Genomic DNA, 16,526 nt, shown 5'->3' with positions numbered 1-16,526 from the left:
GGCAAGCTTAGCTTGGATGCAACAAAATTTATGACATCCACTTCGGTGACTGTGTTCTTAAGTCGAGTAATATGCATAAAACGTAGCCTAGGTAAAGATGGAAGAGCATTTGAAGCATCAGCATCGCAGCCTATTTATAAATATAAAATACATACAATAAAAACACAATCGTCTTTTTTTTTTATTAAAAATGTCATTTTTTATTAGTAAATTTAATTTTTTGTTTTCTATAATATCATGTTTTTTGTTCTATGTAATAATAAAACCTTATTTTAATCTTTTTTTTCTTCAAGCAACTAATTTAAAGTTTTTGGTTTTTGTTGAATGTACAGCATTTAAATATATTATATATTTCAATAATCTTAAGCATAACAATTTTTGTTTTATTAATGTTAAAAATTCGATAACGCGTTCACTATAATATATTTTTGTTTCTTATTTTAAAATAGGTAATCAATCTATTTTTAGTGTTATATAAAAAAGAAATTTATTTTTTTTTTCTTTAATAATAAATAAAACAATTGGCAAATTTAATATTATATATAATTTAATTTAATTAAATTTAATAATATAATTTAATATACATTATACAAGCATCATTAATTGTAATTATGGTTTTTGTTGTTATTATATTAATAATACTTAATCAGAACAGCATTATTAAAAATTTAAAATTCTGTTTTTATTTTTTCGAAGTGATACTTATCCGTTTTTTTGTTTTTATATTTTTAAATAAGGCTTAAATGCGTGGCAGGTTACAAGCAATATATTATTGGCTTAGATGAATTATAAATAATTTTATAACAATCCATAATGGCCAGCATAAAAATGTTTGTGTCTTTTGCTTCTTTTATTCTTAGATTTTGTTTTTACAAACGATTACTTTTTAATGACTTGTTTTTATCAGTTAAGAATTTTTATTTGTACCCAAGATGTGTTAAAGGAACGATTTAGTTTTACTTCTGTTTTTTATTTTGTTTTTAATTTAAATTTATAGTCGAAGATTCTTGCACGGGGAAAGTCTGATGTTAACCGCGTTGAGATTTCTCAATTAATTTTAAAACTTTCTTTTTTAACTTTTTGAAATAAAAAAAAAAGAATTGTTGGCCTTTGATGAGGATGAGGATTTATGACACCATCCGCCGCCGGAAGAATCTTTTCCTATTGTTTAGTCTCTAATGGAAATAAATTAAACAAAGGTTTGCTTTTTGGGTACTTTCTATGTTTATAAAAACGAAATAGAATTTGGTGGTGGAAGACATAATGTTTTTGAGTATGAATTAAATAAAAGCTAATAGTAACTAAGAAAACGCTAAGTTTATGAAAAATTCCCTATTTTAGTTGTTGTTTTGTTATAAGTCCTAATAATATTATATATTTAACTACTTAACTATTTTTAAAGTTTATATTTTACAATTTATTTTAAAAGTAGGTTAATATTAATTTTAATATATTACGTTTACTTAGATTAGTCACGTGTCTTGTTTTTCTTTTTATTTATCTATAATTTAAAAATCTTATAAAGTAGGTATTTAAAATCTACTGTACATAGGTTAAAGTGAGTGTTTTTGTTTTTGTATTTATATTTTTATGTATATATATATACTTTTGGTTTATATATTTTTATATATATATATTTATTATATTTATTCTTTGTAAAGCTCTTGTACCATTTTGTGATCCCTTGAAGGTTATCATTTTCATAATTATAATTATTTGTTTTTTTTTTTTGAAAAATTTAAATCAACTTTTTATTTTATTTTGATATTGAACAAAAGAAATTTATAAAAATTACAATCAAAATTAGATAAAACAAAGAAGTTGGACGCTAATTTAATATGTTTTTTTTGTCTACATATAAGCGTAAGCATATAAGTATATTAATTTTTATTTTATTTTTTGAAAATCAGAAAGGGTATAGTTATTTTTTGTATGTGTATTTATATTTTTAATTATTTTATTTTATTTTGATTATATATTTTATATTATATTTTCTTATGATGCGTTTCTGCTTAGTAGAAACTATTTTTATAATGTTTTTGAAGTTTTATATTTTCTTTTTTAAAAAGGTGAGGAAGGTGAATAAATTAAATACATTTTTTGATATTAAGGAATAAATTTGAAAACCAATATTGAAATGGCATAAATATATATTTGGAAAAAAATTAAAACTTTAGAAAATAGTAAGCAGAGCGGTGATATCACTACAATTGACATTACTTAGTAGGTACTTTATAATTATTTACATTACTGATGATTTAAAATGATGATGAAATTTATTATTATGAAAAATAAATTTACCTAAGAATTTGGAACGTAAAATGTCAAATTTGCAAACGCAAAAGTCGCCTATATGACTATAACCACTCTTGGTATTAAAGTTTGTATTTGTTGAGTTCGGTATAAATATAAAAACACACATATATTTTTTGGATCTATAAAGGCAAGCTAAGAACATTTTGTATTGAGGACGTGTTACTTACTTTTATAAGTTTCTTGAATGATTTTTAAATCTGTCGAATTATCAAATTTTAACACTTTTCCAATGGTTTTAATGGCTTCAAAATTAATGTTAGATGTTATTTTTTTAGGAAATTACTTTTTGAAAGTTTATGTAGTACATTTTGTTTCAGTAAAATGCTTGATTAGCTGAAGTCTTACAAAGCCACTTTAGCAGATGGCTTGAATGCTGAGATTTTCATAGCAGCTAGAGATAATTTGGTTAAGAACATGCACCAACTTATCTGTAAGATAAGGTCGGAAGAAAGCATGTCCGATGAATGCAACCTCCGTATTGTTGGCCCTATTATGAAATAAAGGATCTGCATTAACTAAAGAGGCATCAGTCTACTTAAAATCGCTTAGAAAATCTTCTCTGCCGTAAAATATGAATGTCTAAGGCTCATCGTTAAAAATTGTTAGGTCCCTATTAGTGTGGTTTTAGACCAAGTAAGTCCACAGTCGATCAAATATTCACATTACGGCAGAACCTGGAAAAACCCCAGGAATATCAAAATGACACCCACCATGTTTTCATTGATGTCAAGGTTGCATATGACAGCATCTTCAGGGACGATCTGTATAGAGCCATGTTTAGTCTTGGCATCGCTGCCAAACTAGTCCGTTTATGCAGAATGCCTATGGAGAATTCGATACGCTTCATAAAGGTTAAAAACAACTAAACAAAACATTTTGATGTTAAAAAAGGCTTTAGGCAAGGTGATGCCCTGTCATGGGATTTCTTTAACATCGTCCATGAAAGAATAGTATAGGGCTCCCACGTCAACACTAGAGGCAGTACATTTCAATAGTCTGTTCAATTACTAGAATATGCTGATGGGAGAACTCAGGATGATGTCAAAGGTGCTTTTGTGAGTATTTAGACCGAGGCGGTTAAAAAGGGTGTAAAGGTTAATGAGGGCAAAAGAAGTGCAAAAAAATATATTAAAAAATATAAAAATAATGTTGAAAACGGGTATTTTCAAAACATGAGGAAATAGTGAAAGTTAAAGTTTGGTTTCGAAACCAACACTAAAACATTTAAATTCAAAACGTATTTTTTGAAACTATGAAAGTACTAAATTCATGATTTGCCAAAAACTTCATATAGAGTCAAATAAAGACTTATAATTGATAAAAGTTCCCAAAAACTGTGGAAAAGAAATATTTTTACTTTGCAAAATCCCCATAAAATGTATTGTTAAGGAAACCTATTTTGAATTCTTAAAAAAACACGTTTTTTATTGTTGTAAGTATTTTTAAAGGTTCATATTTTTAAAACCTGATGTGATAGTACAAAACAAAGGTGAGATTCGAATTTAGGACACCCTAATCCTTTATAAAATGTACGTTTTGTTTGTGCCCCGCAAAATACCTAATTTTGTCGATCAGTAATTATAAGCACGACCTCTAAAATTTATAAAAGTCATACAAAACAATATCAACCAGCTACGATTGCATCTTTTCCATGAAAAATCATGACAATTTCGCTCATTTGCGGCTAATTACTGTAAATAACTTCATGCCTTAAGGTATTGAATCGATTGTAAATAATTTTTGTAGGCCTTTTCTTTCACGTTGCCCAAAAAAAAGACAAACATTGGTCTCATCAATTTTTTCAAATTTTCGCTGTAAAAATTCACGAATCAAAGCTCGGACCTCGTTTTCGAATATGCAACCGCTTAAAAACCGTATCAAAAAGTGGTAGGATTTTACGATATCGAAATGTGACGATTTTTCTCCTCTATGTACGTAGTTTTTGAGGAAAAATTGCGCCTTAAAAATGAAGGCTAAAAATTTTGGAATAATTTGATGAATTTCAAGGCCCAATCAGTGTTGAAATGACGTAGCCGGTGAGCGAACATTTTGAGTGTTTATGTTTTAGTCAACACTACAGGCTACAGAAGTTATACACTGTTTCGATTTTATACAACACTAGCTTTCAACAGGGACGCTACAAAAATAGAGTGACAGGGACAGCCAACGACGCCATATTTCTTGCCGCTGTTTTGAAATTTCGATAATTTCGATGATATACGAGCCAAGAACGAGTCGAAATTATTAAATGCGGAAGCAGTTGCCTAAACGTTAAGAGCACTCCGTCCAATTTATTGCCGTCATAATCGTCCAAGCAGATCAACAACTGAGCGTCTAGTGGACTAATTTTAATTCACAGGCACATTACAAAACGTTCCCGTGCCAAAAAGACAAAGAAGTGCCCGTAGTGTAGAGAAAATTGCTGCCGCTGGACTTCAAGCGTTGGGCATCTCTGCGACGTCGCGTTGTTGTGGCGAATTTTGCGAAAAGATTGGTCTACATGATTCGGATTTTTAACGAAAAATCATCTATAGCTTCGTCAATAAACAAAATATGCGGTATTGGTCAAGCAACAATCCACACGAACTCCATGAGTCATCATTGCATTCCGAAAAAAATACGGTATGGTGTAGTTATGGGCCAGCGTCGTCATTGGGCCGTGCTTCTTCCGTGATGATCAAGACCAGCACTTTACTGTGAATGGGGATCGCTATTGTTCAATGATAACCGAATATTTTTTGACCCGATTAGATGATTTGGTTTTGGAGGACATGTGGTTCCAACAGGACGGCGGGACCACAAGCCACACAGCGAATGTTATTTTGAAACCAAGTTTGGAGAACGTTTAATCTCACGAAATGGTCAAGTAACTTGGCCGCCTCGATCGTGCGGTTTTACTCCGTTAGACTATTCCCTGTAGGGTAATGCCAAGTCTGTGTCTATGGTCTATGCCAAGAAGCCAGGTGACGATTGATGGACTTCGTACGAAGTGAAATTGCGGCAGTATGGGCCAATTTATGATTGAAAGCCATTAAAAATTGGGTTCAGCATCTGGACTTCTGCAAGCGTGGGCGTGGTGACCATACAAAAGAAATCGAGTTCCGTATATAATAGCATCAAACGTACTTTTACAGGAATACAAATTTTATTGATATTCAAAACAGTTTCTGTTTTATTTAAAATAAACTTTTGAAGCGCTCTTATTGAAAAACCCGACATTTTGTTTTTGAAATCTATTACTGCAAAGTTGTCACCATTTTTCATCGAATTTTAACAATTTCGATGTGTTTTTGAAGTGTGTTTAGTTAATTTTGTTTAATGGTGGCGCTGTTATTTGTCAAATGTCAAAAGATGACAGCTCCAAAAGTGGCATACGTCTTAAAAGAGGGCGCTATTAAAAATACATTATTTTGCGTGCTAAAACAAATTTAAAAAATTTGTCAAGTCATCCAGGATTCGTTCCATGACCCTTTATCTTTCGTCCATGTTTTTAAAATAAAATATAAAAAAAAAGCAAAGTAAAATAAAATGTAATAATTATGCCATTTATTTTAAAAAAATTAACAAAATAAAGAATCAAAAAGAAAACAAGACCAAAAAATATATAAAATAATCTTAAATTATGTCTTTTGAATTAAAGTTCTAATAAAAAAATTAACAATACTTAAAAAAATATAATAACATAAAATTGGTCAAATTACATTATACTTTATACATAAAAAGAAAACATTACTAAAATAATAAGATTTAGAAAAAAAATGTCTATTTTTATTTAAAAATAATAATTAATGGTGATTTAATTTTTAATTTATATTACAACCAAATATACCTATTTATATGTATAAAACAAAATATTCGTGTAATTTATTTTAATTCATTTAATTAATTTAATTTAATCCGTCAGCTAGACTATAATAGTAAAAATTTTAATTCTATTGGCTAATTAAAAGTTAGTTAATTTTAAATGTACATTTAATTATACAATTTTGTACAGATTTCCTATTTACATTTCTTTTTACAATTGTCTGTTTTTTTTTTTAATTAAGATTTTTTGCGTAATTGTAAAAAATTATAAAAGAAACACATAAATGTTTTAAAACGAGAATAAGTAAAACAAAATAGTGAAGTTTATTAAACAAAAAATACATACTTATAGAAAACTACAAGAAATAATCGTTTTTATGAAATTGTAATATATCAAATGTCTGTAAAAGAATTTAGTGGAGGGATATTTGAGTCCGTTTTCAGGCTCAGAGATTCATAATAATAAAATTTTTAACAAAAATAATAGAATAATTTACGTTAAGTATATGACATTTTTAAAAATATGAAAAGCCATGCATATGGAATGTTCCTGCTTTCTTTAACGTGAAGGAAATATTATTTGTTACAAAAACTTATTTTAAAATTTGTCATTAAAAACATAGAGTATATTATTTATAAGTCATTTTAGGTGGTGTTAGTTCTTTTCGCTCGAAACCATAACGACAAAATTCTAAAATGTTGTAAAGTCCAAAATTGGTCACAAAGCCCAAAAAGAGAAACGTCGCAGAAATTATCACTAAGAAAAGGTCACAAAGCCCACATAAAATTTCATATAACCCAAACTTACTTTCAATGAGCAAAACACTTTCAGTAATTAGACTTTGTAATGCTTATAAACAGTAAGGTATGTAAAAAGGGGTATGTTGACCCCTGCCACCCCCCTTCTTGCGTTCACAGGATTTAGGTTAGGTGCGAAGTTGGATGTATGCAAAGTTTTTTTTCATTAAAATAATCTGGATTGAAAGAAACTTTGTATACACACAACGACGCACCTACCCTAAATAATAAAGTGAGTCCAACCAGGGGTGCAGCATGCCCCCAATACATATTTCACTGTTATTATGCCATAATGTTGGGTGCTAGCACTTTGAGCAATTAAACCATTTCGTTTTATTTAACTTTTAAAATAGACATTATTTCGATTTCAGAAGGTGCCAAACTTATTTTTAACGCTTTCTTGAAGGTGCCGTGAAATAAGCCCAAGTGAAATAAGACCTGCTTTATAAAATTGGCCTCATTGTACTTTAAAAAAGGGTAATAAAGGCAATTTTTAGCAGTTAGTCATATTACATTTGGACGAAGTGAAATAATACCAAACTATTTTGAGAATTTACACCAACATATTTTTACTGTGACGTATGTAAGGGGAGTCATGCTGCACCCCTGCAACCCCCCCCCCTCGGTTGGGCAACCTAAAGGATTTAGGGTAGGTGCGGGGTTGGTGCATGTAAAGATTTTTTTAAATTGAAATAAAACCAATTTGGCTTTGTTTCAATTTGTTTAAGTGTAATATAATCAAAATTTGGAAATTGGCCTTATTACGCTTTACAAAATTAAAATAAGGCCAATTCTTAAAATTTGGCCTTATTCCATTTGGCTTTATTTCAAGGCACCTTTCTTGAAGTACTGTGTTGTTTTTGGGCGATCTGACATATTTTTAGTTTAATGCTTCGCGAGTGATAACATTTTTAACTCAAAATGTTGTAGTGTCCAAAATAAACAAAAATTTTATCAGAATGGTCAAATTTGGAAACACATGATATCTTTTGCCAATATATGATTTGGGCGTTGTGATGTTTAAAAATTGATCTAGGAAGTATATGGCATTGATTTTGGGCTTGTTGCCATTTACTTATAAACATCTTTTTGGGCAGTAAGACCGTTAGTTTTTTTTTATTTGGAATTTCATAACAACCAAAACAAATTTTAAAGCCCAAGGATTTGGTAATATTTCCCAAATAGCACAACGAAAAAATGTTAATAAAATTGTTTTTTGGGCGCTATGATATTTTTTAATTTGGGCTATATAATTTTGGCGAAAAGACGTTACGCCATTTAAGGTCTTGAAAATCTAACATAGCATCTGCCAATTTTAGGGGAAAACAATTTTGAATCCCATGACAAAAATGAAGCGTTTCGTTTTGTATCTGTCAAATTAGTGATTACTGCTTTACGATTTTTAAATGTTTTTTTGATTGAAAATTAATTTTAGAGATCTGGATTCAAATCAGTTAGAGTAATTTTTGACAAGAGATAGTTTAAATTTTACAATTTGATCTGTTTAAGGTGATAGTTACAATTGTTAGCTAAGTAACTGTCATAATACAAATGTGATATCCTTGTCGGAAAAAAAGTTACGACTCAATAATTAATTAAAAAAAAAAGTAGAATTGTTATATTAACAGAAATTTGACAATGGCCACCGTTATTTGGCCAATTTTTAATGAAAATTGTTGATTTGAATTGAGTTGAATCATTTTAAAAAGTGTTCAGCTCAGTGATTTTGGACTGTCGCCCTGAATTTTTAGTCAAATTTACATTTTATTGTACGAGTTTTAACGAATAGTATAAATTTAACAACACAAATAAATAAAAACAACTGGTGTAAAAAAATCAATTTTGAGATCGCAATTTGACGTTACCAATGGAAAACGCAATCATTTAAATTAAAGAAAATATTTTAAAGAAATCAACTTTCAAAAGAAAAAAGGAGAATTATCTAGAGAATTAAAACTTTTTATAAGGCGTTTTCGAGTCGGGAAATTTTACACAATGTGCCTATGCTCGAGTTTTAAAACTCTTTGATTTTTAAACTTTAAACAAACAAGAAAACAAAGAAACAAAATGTAGAGCAATTAAATTGAAAAATATAAAGGAAAATATTAATTTAAGTACATATTTAAATATTTACAATTATTTACGTGTTTCTTATTGTCAGATTTATGTGTAACTATAATTTTTTAATTATCATAATGCGTGACTATGCGAATTTCGAAATTTTACTATTATTTAAATTTTAGGTATTAATTTATGTATATAATATTACGTATTACATTATTTACATATTTTTGAAATTTAAAAACTGAAATCTGTATATTTTTTAATTATATATTAAACTATTAAATCATTTTAAAATAAAATAATAAAAATATGTTATTTACATTTAACAAGTAATTTAATTTGCCTATTTAATATCATTTCACAGAAGAATTGTTTTTTATTTTTAAAATTTAACTATATTTTGTTTTTGAATAGAATTTTTAAACTTAACAGAGAAATAAAATATATAGTACTGTTTTTTAAATTTTTGTCTATACATTAGATTTTTGTTTTATAATTCATGGAGTTAAATTGATTTTGTGCTTTCTTTTTGACTAAAAATAAATGAAGCTTGTTTTAATGTTTTTTTTTTTAATTTTTTGATTTATTCTGTATTTTGGTCTTTTGTTTTTTTGTTTTTCTATAAATTTGAAAGTTTTAAAAAAGAATATCTCTTATATTTTATTTTTAAATTTAGTCTAATTTTAATTAAATCACTCAAAGTACTTATGTTGTATTCATGTAAAAAAAACGTATTTACAAACAAGTTTTTTTAGTGTTTCAACTTATTTACTTTTGTTAAATTATGAAGCTTTATGCTTAAAAGCAATATTGCATAACATATTTAACTTATAGATAGTTTTTTTTTTTAAGTTTATATTCAGCCATTTCATGGATTTTGTATTTGTTGTGTGTTTTTGGGTTTAGTTTGTTTTTGTTTAAGTTTTATTTTGTTTTCAGTTAGTTAGGATTTTAGTTTATTTATTTTTTGTTTTCTTAATGATTTTTGTTCTTAAAATTTAATTTAATTTTGTTTTCTATTTAAATTAGGTAACAACAAAAACTAAATCCAATTGCAGATGGCTGAATACAAAACCATTCTCAGATATCCACAGAATTACTCGAAGATGGAAGCAGTCTTGTTGTTGGCGAACTTGAATCTGGCCGCAATAGATCCATTGATTTCGATGATCTACTACTACCATTATCACAGGACATATTACCATTTCTACCGTCGATTTCAAGACGTGCCAAGTCATGGGCAGAACTGACCTAAAAATAATAATTAAGAATTTAAAATTATTTTCAAATTTAATTGTTTTCTTTTTTAAGGTTTTATTTTACCGGACTAATTGGAGTAACTATAATCGCAGTCCTAGCTGCTACTCTTAATAAGGCAGTATCTTCAGTGGACTCATCCACATCCCCATCTCCATCGACATCGAGATCACCCTCACCATAAACATCCCATGGAGGTGATTCTGGATCCATTTCACCTTCGCAATCAAGATCCTCTTCTTCGAGATCTTCGACTTCTTCATCCATTAGGATAACTGTAATGAGGTTTGGGAAATTGTTTACTTTTTTTTAGAAATACGTCATAAATTATGCATTAAACACCAAAATATTTGGATATTTTATGGGTTGAAAACAAAAATAAAACAACAACAACAACGAGTTTACAATAGTTGTCATTCCGCAACAGCCATTGATGGGATTTTCTTCAACAACATAAAGATATATAAATATATGTTTTTATTTTTTACAACATAAATATTCAATAAGAAATAAAATAAAATTAAAAAATGGTGTATATTGCAATTAGCGGTATATATTTTTACACAACACTAAAAGTGATATCGAAGATAAATATTATTGCAATTTAAATGTAGTTTTTTTTATGAATTTGTTTATAGTTTGTTTAGATAGTTTTTTGTTTCTTTTTTAATTTATTATGAGATGATGGTTTTATTTAAGATTAAAGTTTAAGGAATCGATGTGGGTACATAAATTGATGTTTTCATTCAACACGGAGAGCTTAAATAATTAAATATAAAAATAAATAAAATCAGAAAAAAAATATTTGCATATGATAGGTATTTTGTATATTTTATGGTTTTCCAATAAGAGGTTTTATTTTTATATTAAAACAAAATCAGTCATTTTCACAATAAATTAGTAAATGTTTCAATTATTGTAAAGGTGTAGTATGATATTCAAAATTAAACACAAAGGAGGCCAAATGGCCTCCTTGGTTCTGGTTTCAATACCATATCTTTTCCATGAAAAAATTCGATGACCAATTTTCTCGAATTTCTTTTTAAAAGATTGGGTGTCCTCATCTTCCAAATATCTCTAAAGGAAGAAGTACTACTTTTTGTAGCTCATCTTATTCTACACAAAAAAGGTCATGACATAGTATAAAACAATTAGTTAAAAAATGTAATAAAGCCATGTGTACATATTTTGGGGGAGAGTATTTTGTATTGTCTTATGTCAAAAAAAAATGTTTCATTATAAAAATAAGTTTAAGTGGAAGAAATATCATTTAGTCCCAATCAATTAATCAGGAAAACCTTAATACATACAATTTTTTTAAAAGATTGTTAAAGCATTTTTTTTTCAAATTTATGTTCTAAATGTACAATTTTTCAATTTTGTAAAACTGATTAATATACGTTTTAGATTTACTTTCGATAAAAAAGATTGACCTGTTTTTAGAAAACTAATTTTGGAAAAAATGTTTACTATTTGTTTACAAATTCAAAAAAGACACCGCAACTGCCTGCTCAAAAAACAATAAGGATGGAGAGGCTTTTTAAAAATCATTCTTATGTTTTCCGTGTCCTAAATACTACAATTCTGGCTTAAGCGCTATAGATGAACCAATGAAAAGTCTATGTATCAGAAATATTTCAAGTAAGTTTAAAAAACTGCGCAAGTAGAAAAAGATAGTACATTATGAAAACCTTGCAAAACACATACATAGCTTTAACGTAAGAACACTTGTGATTTCTGGAGAATAGCAGAGTAATGCAAAGGTTTAAACTATTAATAGAAATCTCAGTTGTGAGACCTTGAAAGTACAATTCTACGAACTACTCAACCATTTGGTTGCGAGAGGAGTGATACTATTCCTTTTTTTATTAGTTACTTTTGAAAACTCACTTTCAGATGGAACTTTCTTAAAGGATGATGATACTAATGCATCCAATAAAAACGTTTTAAAGATGTTAAGGCCACCGCGCCGCTGGCTGGTTCGAATAGCATACCTTCGGATTTTTTTAAGACGGCATGGATAAGTTTATATACAAAATAACAAACATTTTCAATAACATTTTTAACGAAGGAGTTATACCAAAGCAATTATATTTGGTTTTTATATTAATTGTATAAGATATCATGAAGGAATATTGAGACCCAGGAGCGAACGCAGACAAAAATTTGGGGGGGGGGGGGGGGAGGTAAAAAATATATGCACATTATATTATTTTTTTTAATTTTAAATGTCAAGGGTTTTTTTTCTTTTTTGGCACTATTTTATATAGATGCTAAGAAACGTGTATGAATAAAAAGTACATATATACACAGTTTAACTTAGACTTTTAAGCTAAAACTTAATTTGTATATGCATCAGGCATGCATTAGTTTGTATGATTTATTTCTTAGTTGCCGTTGTCGATCTCATCATTCTTAGGCTGAACTCACACATGAATAAATGTGAGTTACAGAAACAATAAAGAGATGAGGTGAGATTTTTCTACTTTCACAGTTCCCTTGCGTTTGTTTTGGCATATTCAAAGTAGCCGTAGATTGCTTGATTGAATTTTGAAATTTTCAAACACGTTTTTCTTAAACTCACCATGAAAATACTAGAAGTAATGATTTTGAATTGGTTCCGAAGCTTTAGACCGAAGATATAGGGTCATATTCATAGTTCCTTGATAAATTCTTATTTGTCATTGCTAAGCTAAACTTCAATTTATGTTATTCATAGACAATTTAAACAGATTTAAAACGATAATCTGGAGTCTAAAAATAAACACGACAGGACCTATGAATGTTTACACAGTTTATAAATCTATTAAACGTCAAAAATAGAAAAAACTGATTGAGAAAATTAAGTTACGAGACATTTTATTTGAAAATTTAAAATTAAACATTATGTCAAAAAACTTAAGCATAATATATCAATATTTTGACATACATTTTGTTGGAATGTTACCAACTAACAGAAAACGAAAGCTCTTAACCCGATTGGATCACTTTGAAATAGACAATTTGTATGAAAGGTATCGATTCGAGAAAAAAACTGTCAAGTTTATGATTGACCTTCTTAATATTATAGATGAATCGAAATATCTGCGTGTTTCCAAGTCTTAAACCTTCATTAAATTTCTCAACTTACAGCAAACAAAATAGTTTAAAGGGTTTCAAGGATTTTGGTTCTCCAGCTAACGCTATTTATTTTGTTACCTTCTACAAGCCATTTTGTATAGGTTTAAGTAATATTAATATGCCTTAAACCTGTTTCTAACTAAACAGAGCTGGCAAATTCTTTATGAATAGCAGCTTTGTCTAACCTAAATATATGTTAAATTTAGACTCCTGTTCAAATAGACTCGGGTTTAAAATATGACTATGAATATAACCCATATTGTTTTGTGTCTTACATTAGGGTATATTTAAATGCAGAAACGCATTCAAATATTTACGAATATTGAATTAAGGAAACATCGCACGTAAATTTCATTATTAATTTGATTCTTGTTCTTGAAAAATAGGGCAAAAACACGACAAAGGCAAATAGGGTTGGTGTTTCTGATTTAAAATATTCTTGTGTCACAAGTAAAGAAGTGAAAAAGCTACGATTTTTTTTTAAATCTACAGTTAAAATTAACATACATGAACCGAACAATTTTTTGGTGTTTTGATATTTAAATGTGTGAGATCGTTTCAAAAACGAGTACAACAACGTCAATTTCTGTTTCTCGAAAACAAGAAAAATATTTTTCTTTCTTTACCAACGAATACAGAAATGTATTAATCTGATTTAGCCTGTTTGTGTTTTGTGCACAATTTCTACCACCGCTGTAGAAAATTTATTAAAATTGTTCGTTTAATATAGTTTCAGAATTTGAGTTGGAAATTAATTGTGTACCATTTCTTTTAAGCAATGATGAATATTTGATTATGCACATATTCTGATATTTCGTGAAGGGGGGGTTAACCGCTAAAGCCCCTACTTGCGTTCACCCTCTAAAACCAGGATATTCCAACATACCCAATATCTATCACAAACTATGTATGTATGTGTTTTCTTAATTGATTTAAAGGCAGCATTTGACATAATAAACCAGAAGATATTACTGTACAAGTTATACGGAATGTGGATGTTATTCAAGTTGGGACGGATTATTCAGAACCTGTATCTGAGAACTTCAGTAGTTACATGGGAAGGAAAAAACATTTCGGAATAGTTTGTTACACGAACACGAATGAAAAAACAAATTAAGGTAAACAAATGAGTTGAGAAGAAACTTTAGTGTGGCACTCACAAAATAAAAGTGGTAGAATCTCTTTTCACTTCAGTTCTCGAGAGATTCAAAGCTTTTTATTGAAATTAAACGTCATCAAAATAAATTTCTTCCAATTTCTAACCATCACCTTAATTCATTTATACGTGCTTAACATCCCCTAAAAACCCTAAAAAGACCTCTCCTTTTGAACCGAAGCAAACAATTAAGCGGGAGATGAAAGGGGCTCAAGTATCTTTTTACACTTTACTTGAAAAAAATGTTCTTATTTAAAATTCAAAACACAAAATTTGTTCATCATGGTAATAGATTTTGAGAAAAACGGTCAAACAATATTGGTGTAAATAATTTTTTGTGTAAATTAAGATGAAGTACAAAGTTTACATATAATTTTTTACATACCTTTCGAGTTCTTTGCAGAAAAATGAACTTGAACTCCTTTTAACATCCTAAAATTAGGTGATCTAGTTTAAAATGACCTTGACGAAGTGAAGATAGCTATGTATATCTAAACTTATGTCAAACAAAGCTGCTGGAGCTGACGGCATCGCTGCCGAACTATTCAAAGCAGCAGGCGATGACTTGGAACGGAGCATGCACCACCTCATCTGCAAAATATGGTCGGAAGAAAGCATGCCCGATGAGTGGAATCTCAGCATAGTGTGCCCGATACATAAGAAAGGAGACCCTCTAAACTGCGCCAACTACAGAGGCATCAGTCTCCTTAACATTGCGTATAAGATCCTCTCTGCCGTATTATGTGAACGTCTGAAGCCATTCGTCAACAACCTGATTTATCCTTATCAGTGTGGCCTTAGACCAGGAAAGTTCACTATCGACAAAATATTCACAATACGGCAGATCTTGGAAAAACCCAGGAGCTTCAAATCGATACCCACCATCTCTTTATCTATAAATAACAAGTATATATAATATATATATTAAAATTTAATTTGTTAAGCCGCGTATGACAGCATCTATGGGGAAGAGCTCTACCGAGCAATGTCTAGTTTTGGCATCCCTGTCAAACTTATCCGTTAGTGCAGAATGACGATGGAGAACGTACGCTGCTGTATCAAAGTCGGAAAGGATCTTACCGATGAATTTGATGTCAAAAAAGGTTTAAGACAAGGCGATGCACTGTCATGCGACTTCTTCAACATCATGGAAAGAATTGTGCGAAACTCAACAGTCAACACTAGAGGCACAATCTTCCAGAGGTCCATCCAATTACTCGGATACGCAGATGATATTGACATAATTGAAAGATCAAAGATTGATGTCAGTGGATCGTTTTTGAGCATTGCGACGGAAGCGAAGAAGATGGGTTTAGTGGTCAATGAGGGCAAGACCAAGTATATGCTGTCATCAAAAAAGGACACTGAACGACGACGTCTTGGACAAAACGTCACCATGGACAGCTAGGACCTAGGCACCGCTATTAATGCAGACAACGACACCAGCGCTGAAATCAAACGAAGAATAACTCTTGCAAATCGCTGCTTCTTTGGACTAAGAAGGCAATTGAGAAGTAAAGTCCTCTCTCGAGCATCTAAAATCACCATCTATAAGACACTCATCATCCCGGTTCTCATTTATGGCGCTGAAGCCTGGACCCTGTCAAAGAAAGATGAGAGCGTCTTAGGATGCTTCGAGAGAAAAATTCTTCGGGTGATTTATGGTCCCGTTCGCATAGACGGAGAATAGAGGAGAACATATAACGACAAACTGTACGGGCTGTACAGCGACACAGACTTGGTTAGCAGAATTAAAGTACAACAGCCCGGAAGGTCTTAGAATCCAATCCCGAGGACGGCCGGCGCGGCGCAGTAGAGAGAACCTCAACCAATTTGTCGTGCGAAACTGGAGACAGCTAGCTAAGGGACCGAGCTGGCTGGAGACGCATGTTGGTTGAGGCCCAGGTCCACCTCGGACTGTAGCGCCACCTTTAGTAAGTAAATAAGTAAGTTAAAAATGAGAGTAGATGTAAAGAACGTGTTCTGCACCAAAATTCATTTTTTTGAAAGT

The 16,526-nt window shown here is 29.9% G+C and overlaps 1 protein-coding gene across 20 annotated transcripts in view; it reads right to left on the bottom strand.

Annotated features, from left to right (window-relative positions):
• Positions 1-674: 674 nt before the first annotated feature.
• The window catches only part of LOC129952313 (potassium voltage-gated channel subfamily KQT member 5), a 498,379-nt gene continuing 482,527 nt past the window's right edge, over positions 675-16,526 (bottom strand). For all 20 annotated transcript variants that reach the window (XM_056064831.1, XM_056064830.1, XM_056064829.1 and 17 more), the window contains 2 exons: positions 10,306-10,514; positions 675-10,233 (listed from right to left, as the gene is read on the bottom strand). In XM_056064831.1, the coding sequence (XP_055920806.1) occupies positions 10,063-10,233; positions 10,306-10,514 (380 nt within the window). In that variant the 3' untranslated portion in view covers positions 675-10,062. The remainder of the gene's footprint in view (positions 10,234-10,305; positions 10,515-16,526) is intronic.

Source organism: Eupeodes corollae, chromosome 3, assembly GCF_945859685.1.
Source record: "Eupeodes corollae chromosome 3, idEupCoro1.1, whole genome shotgun sequence".
Classification (NCBI taxonomy): domain Eukaryota; kingdom Metazoa; phylum Arthropoda; class Insecta; order Diptera; family Syrphidae; genus Eupeodes; species Eupeodes corollae.
Note: the sequence above shows the minus strand (reverse complement) of the source record. Positions and strands in the feature narration are given on the sequence as shown.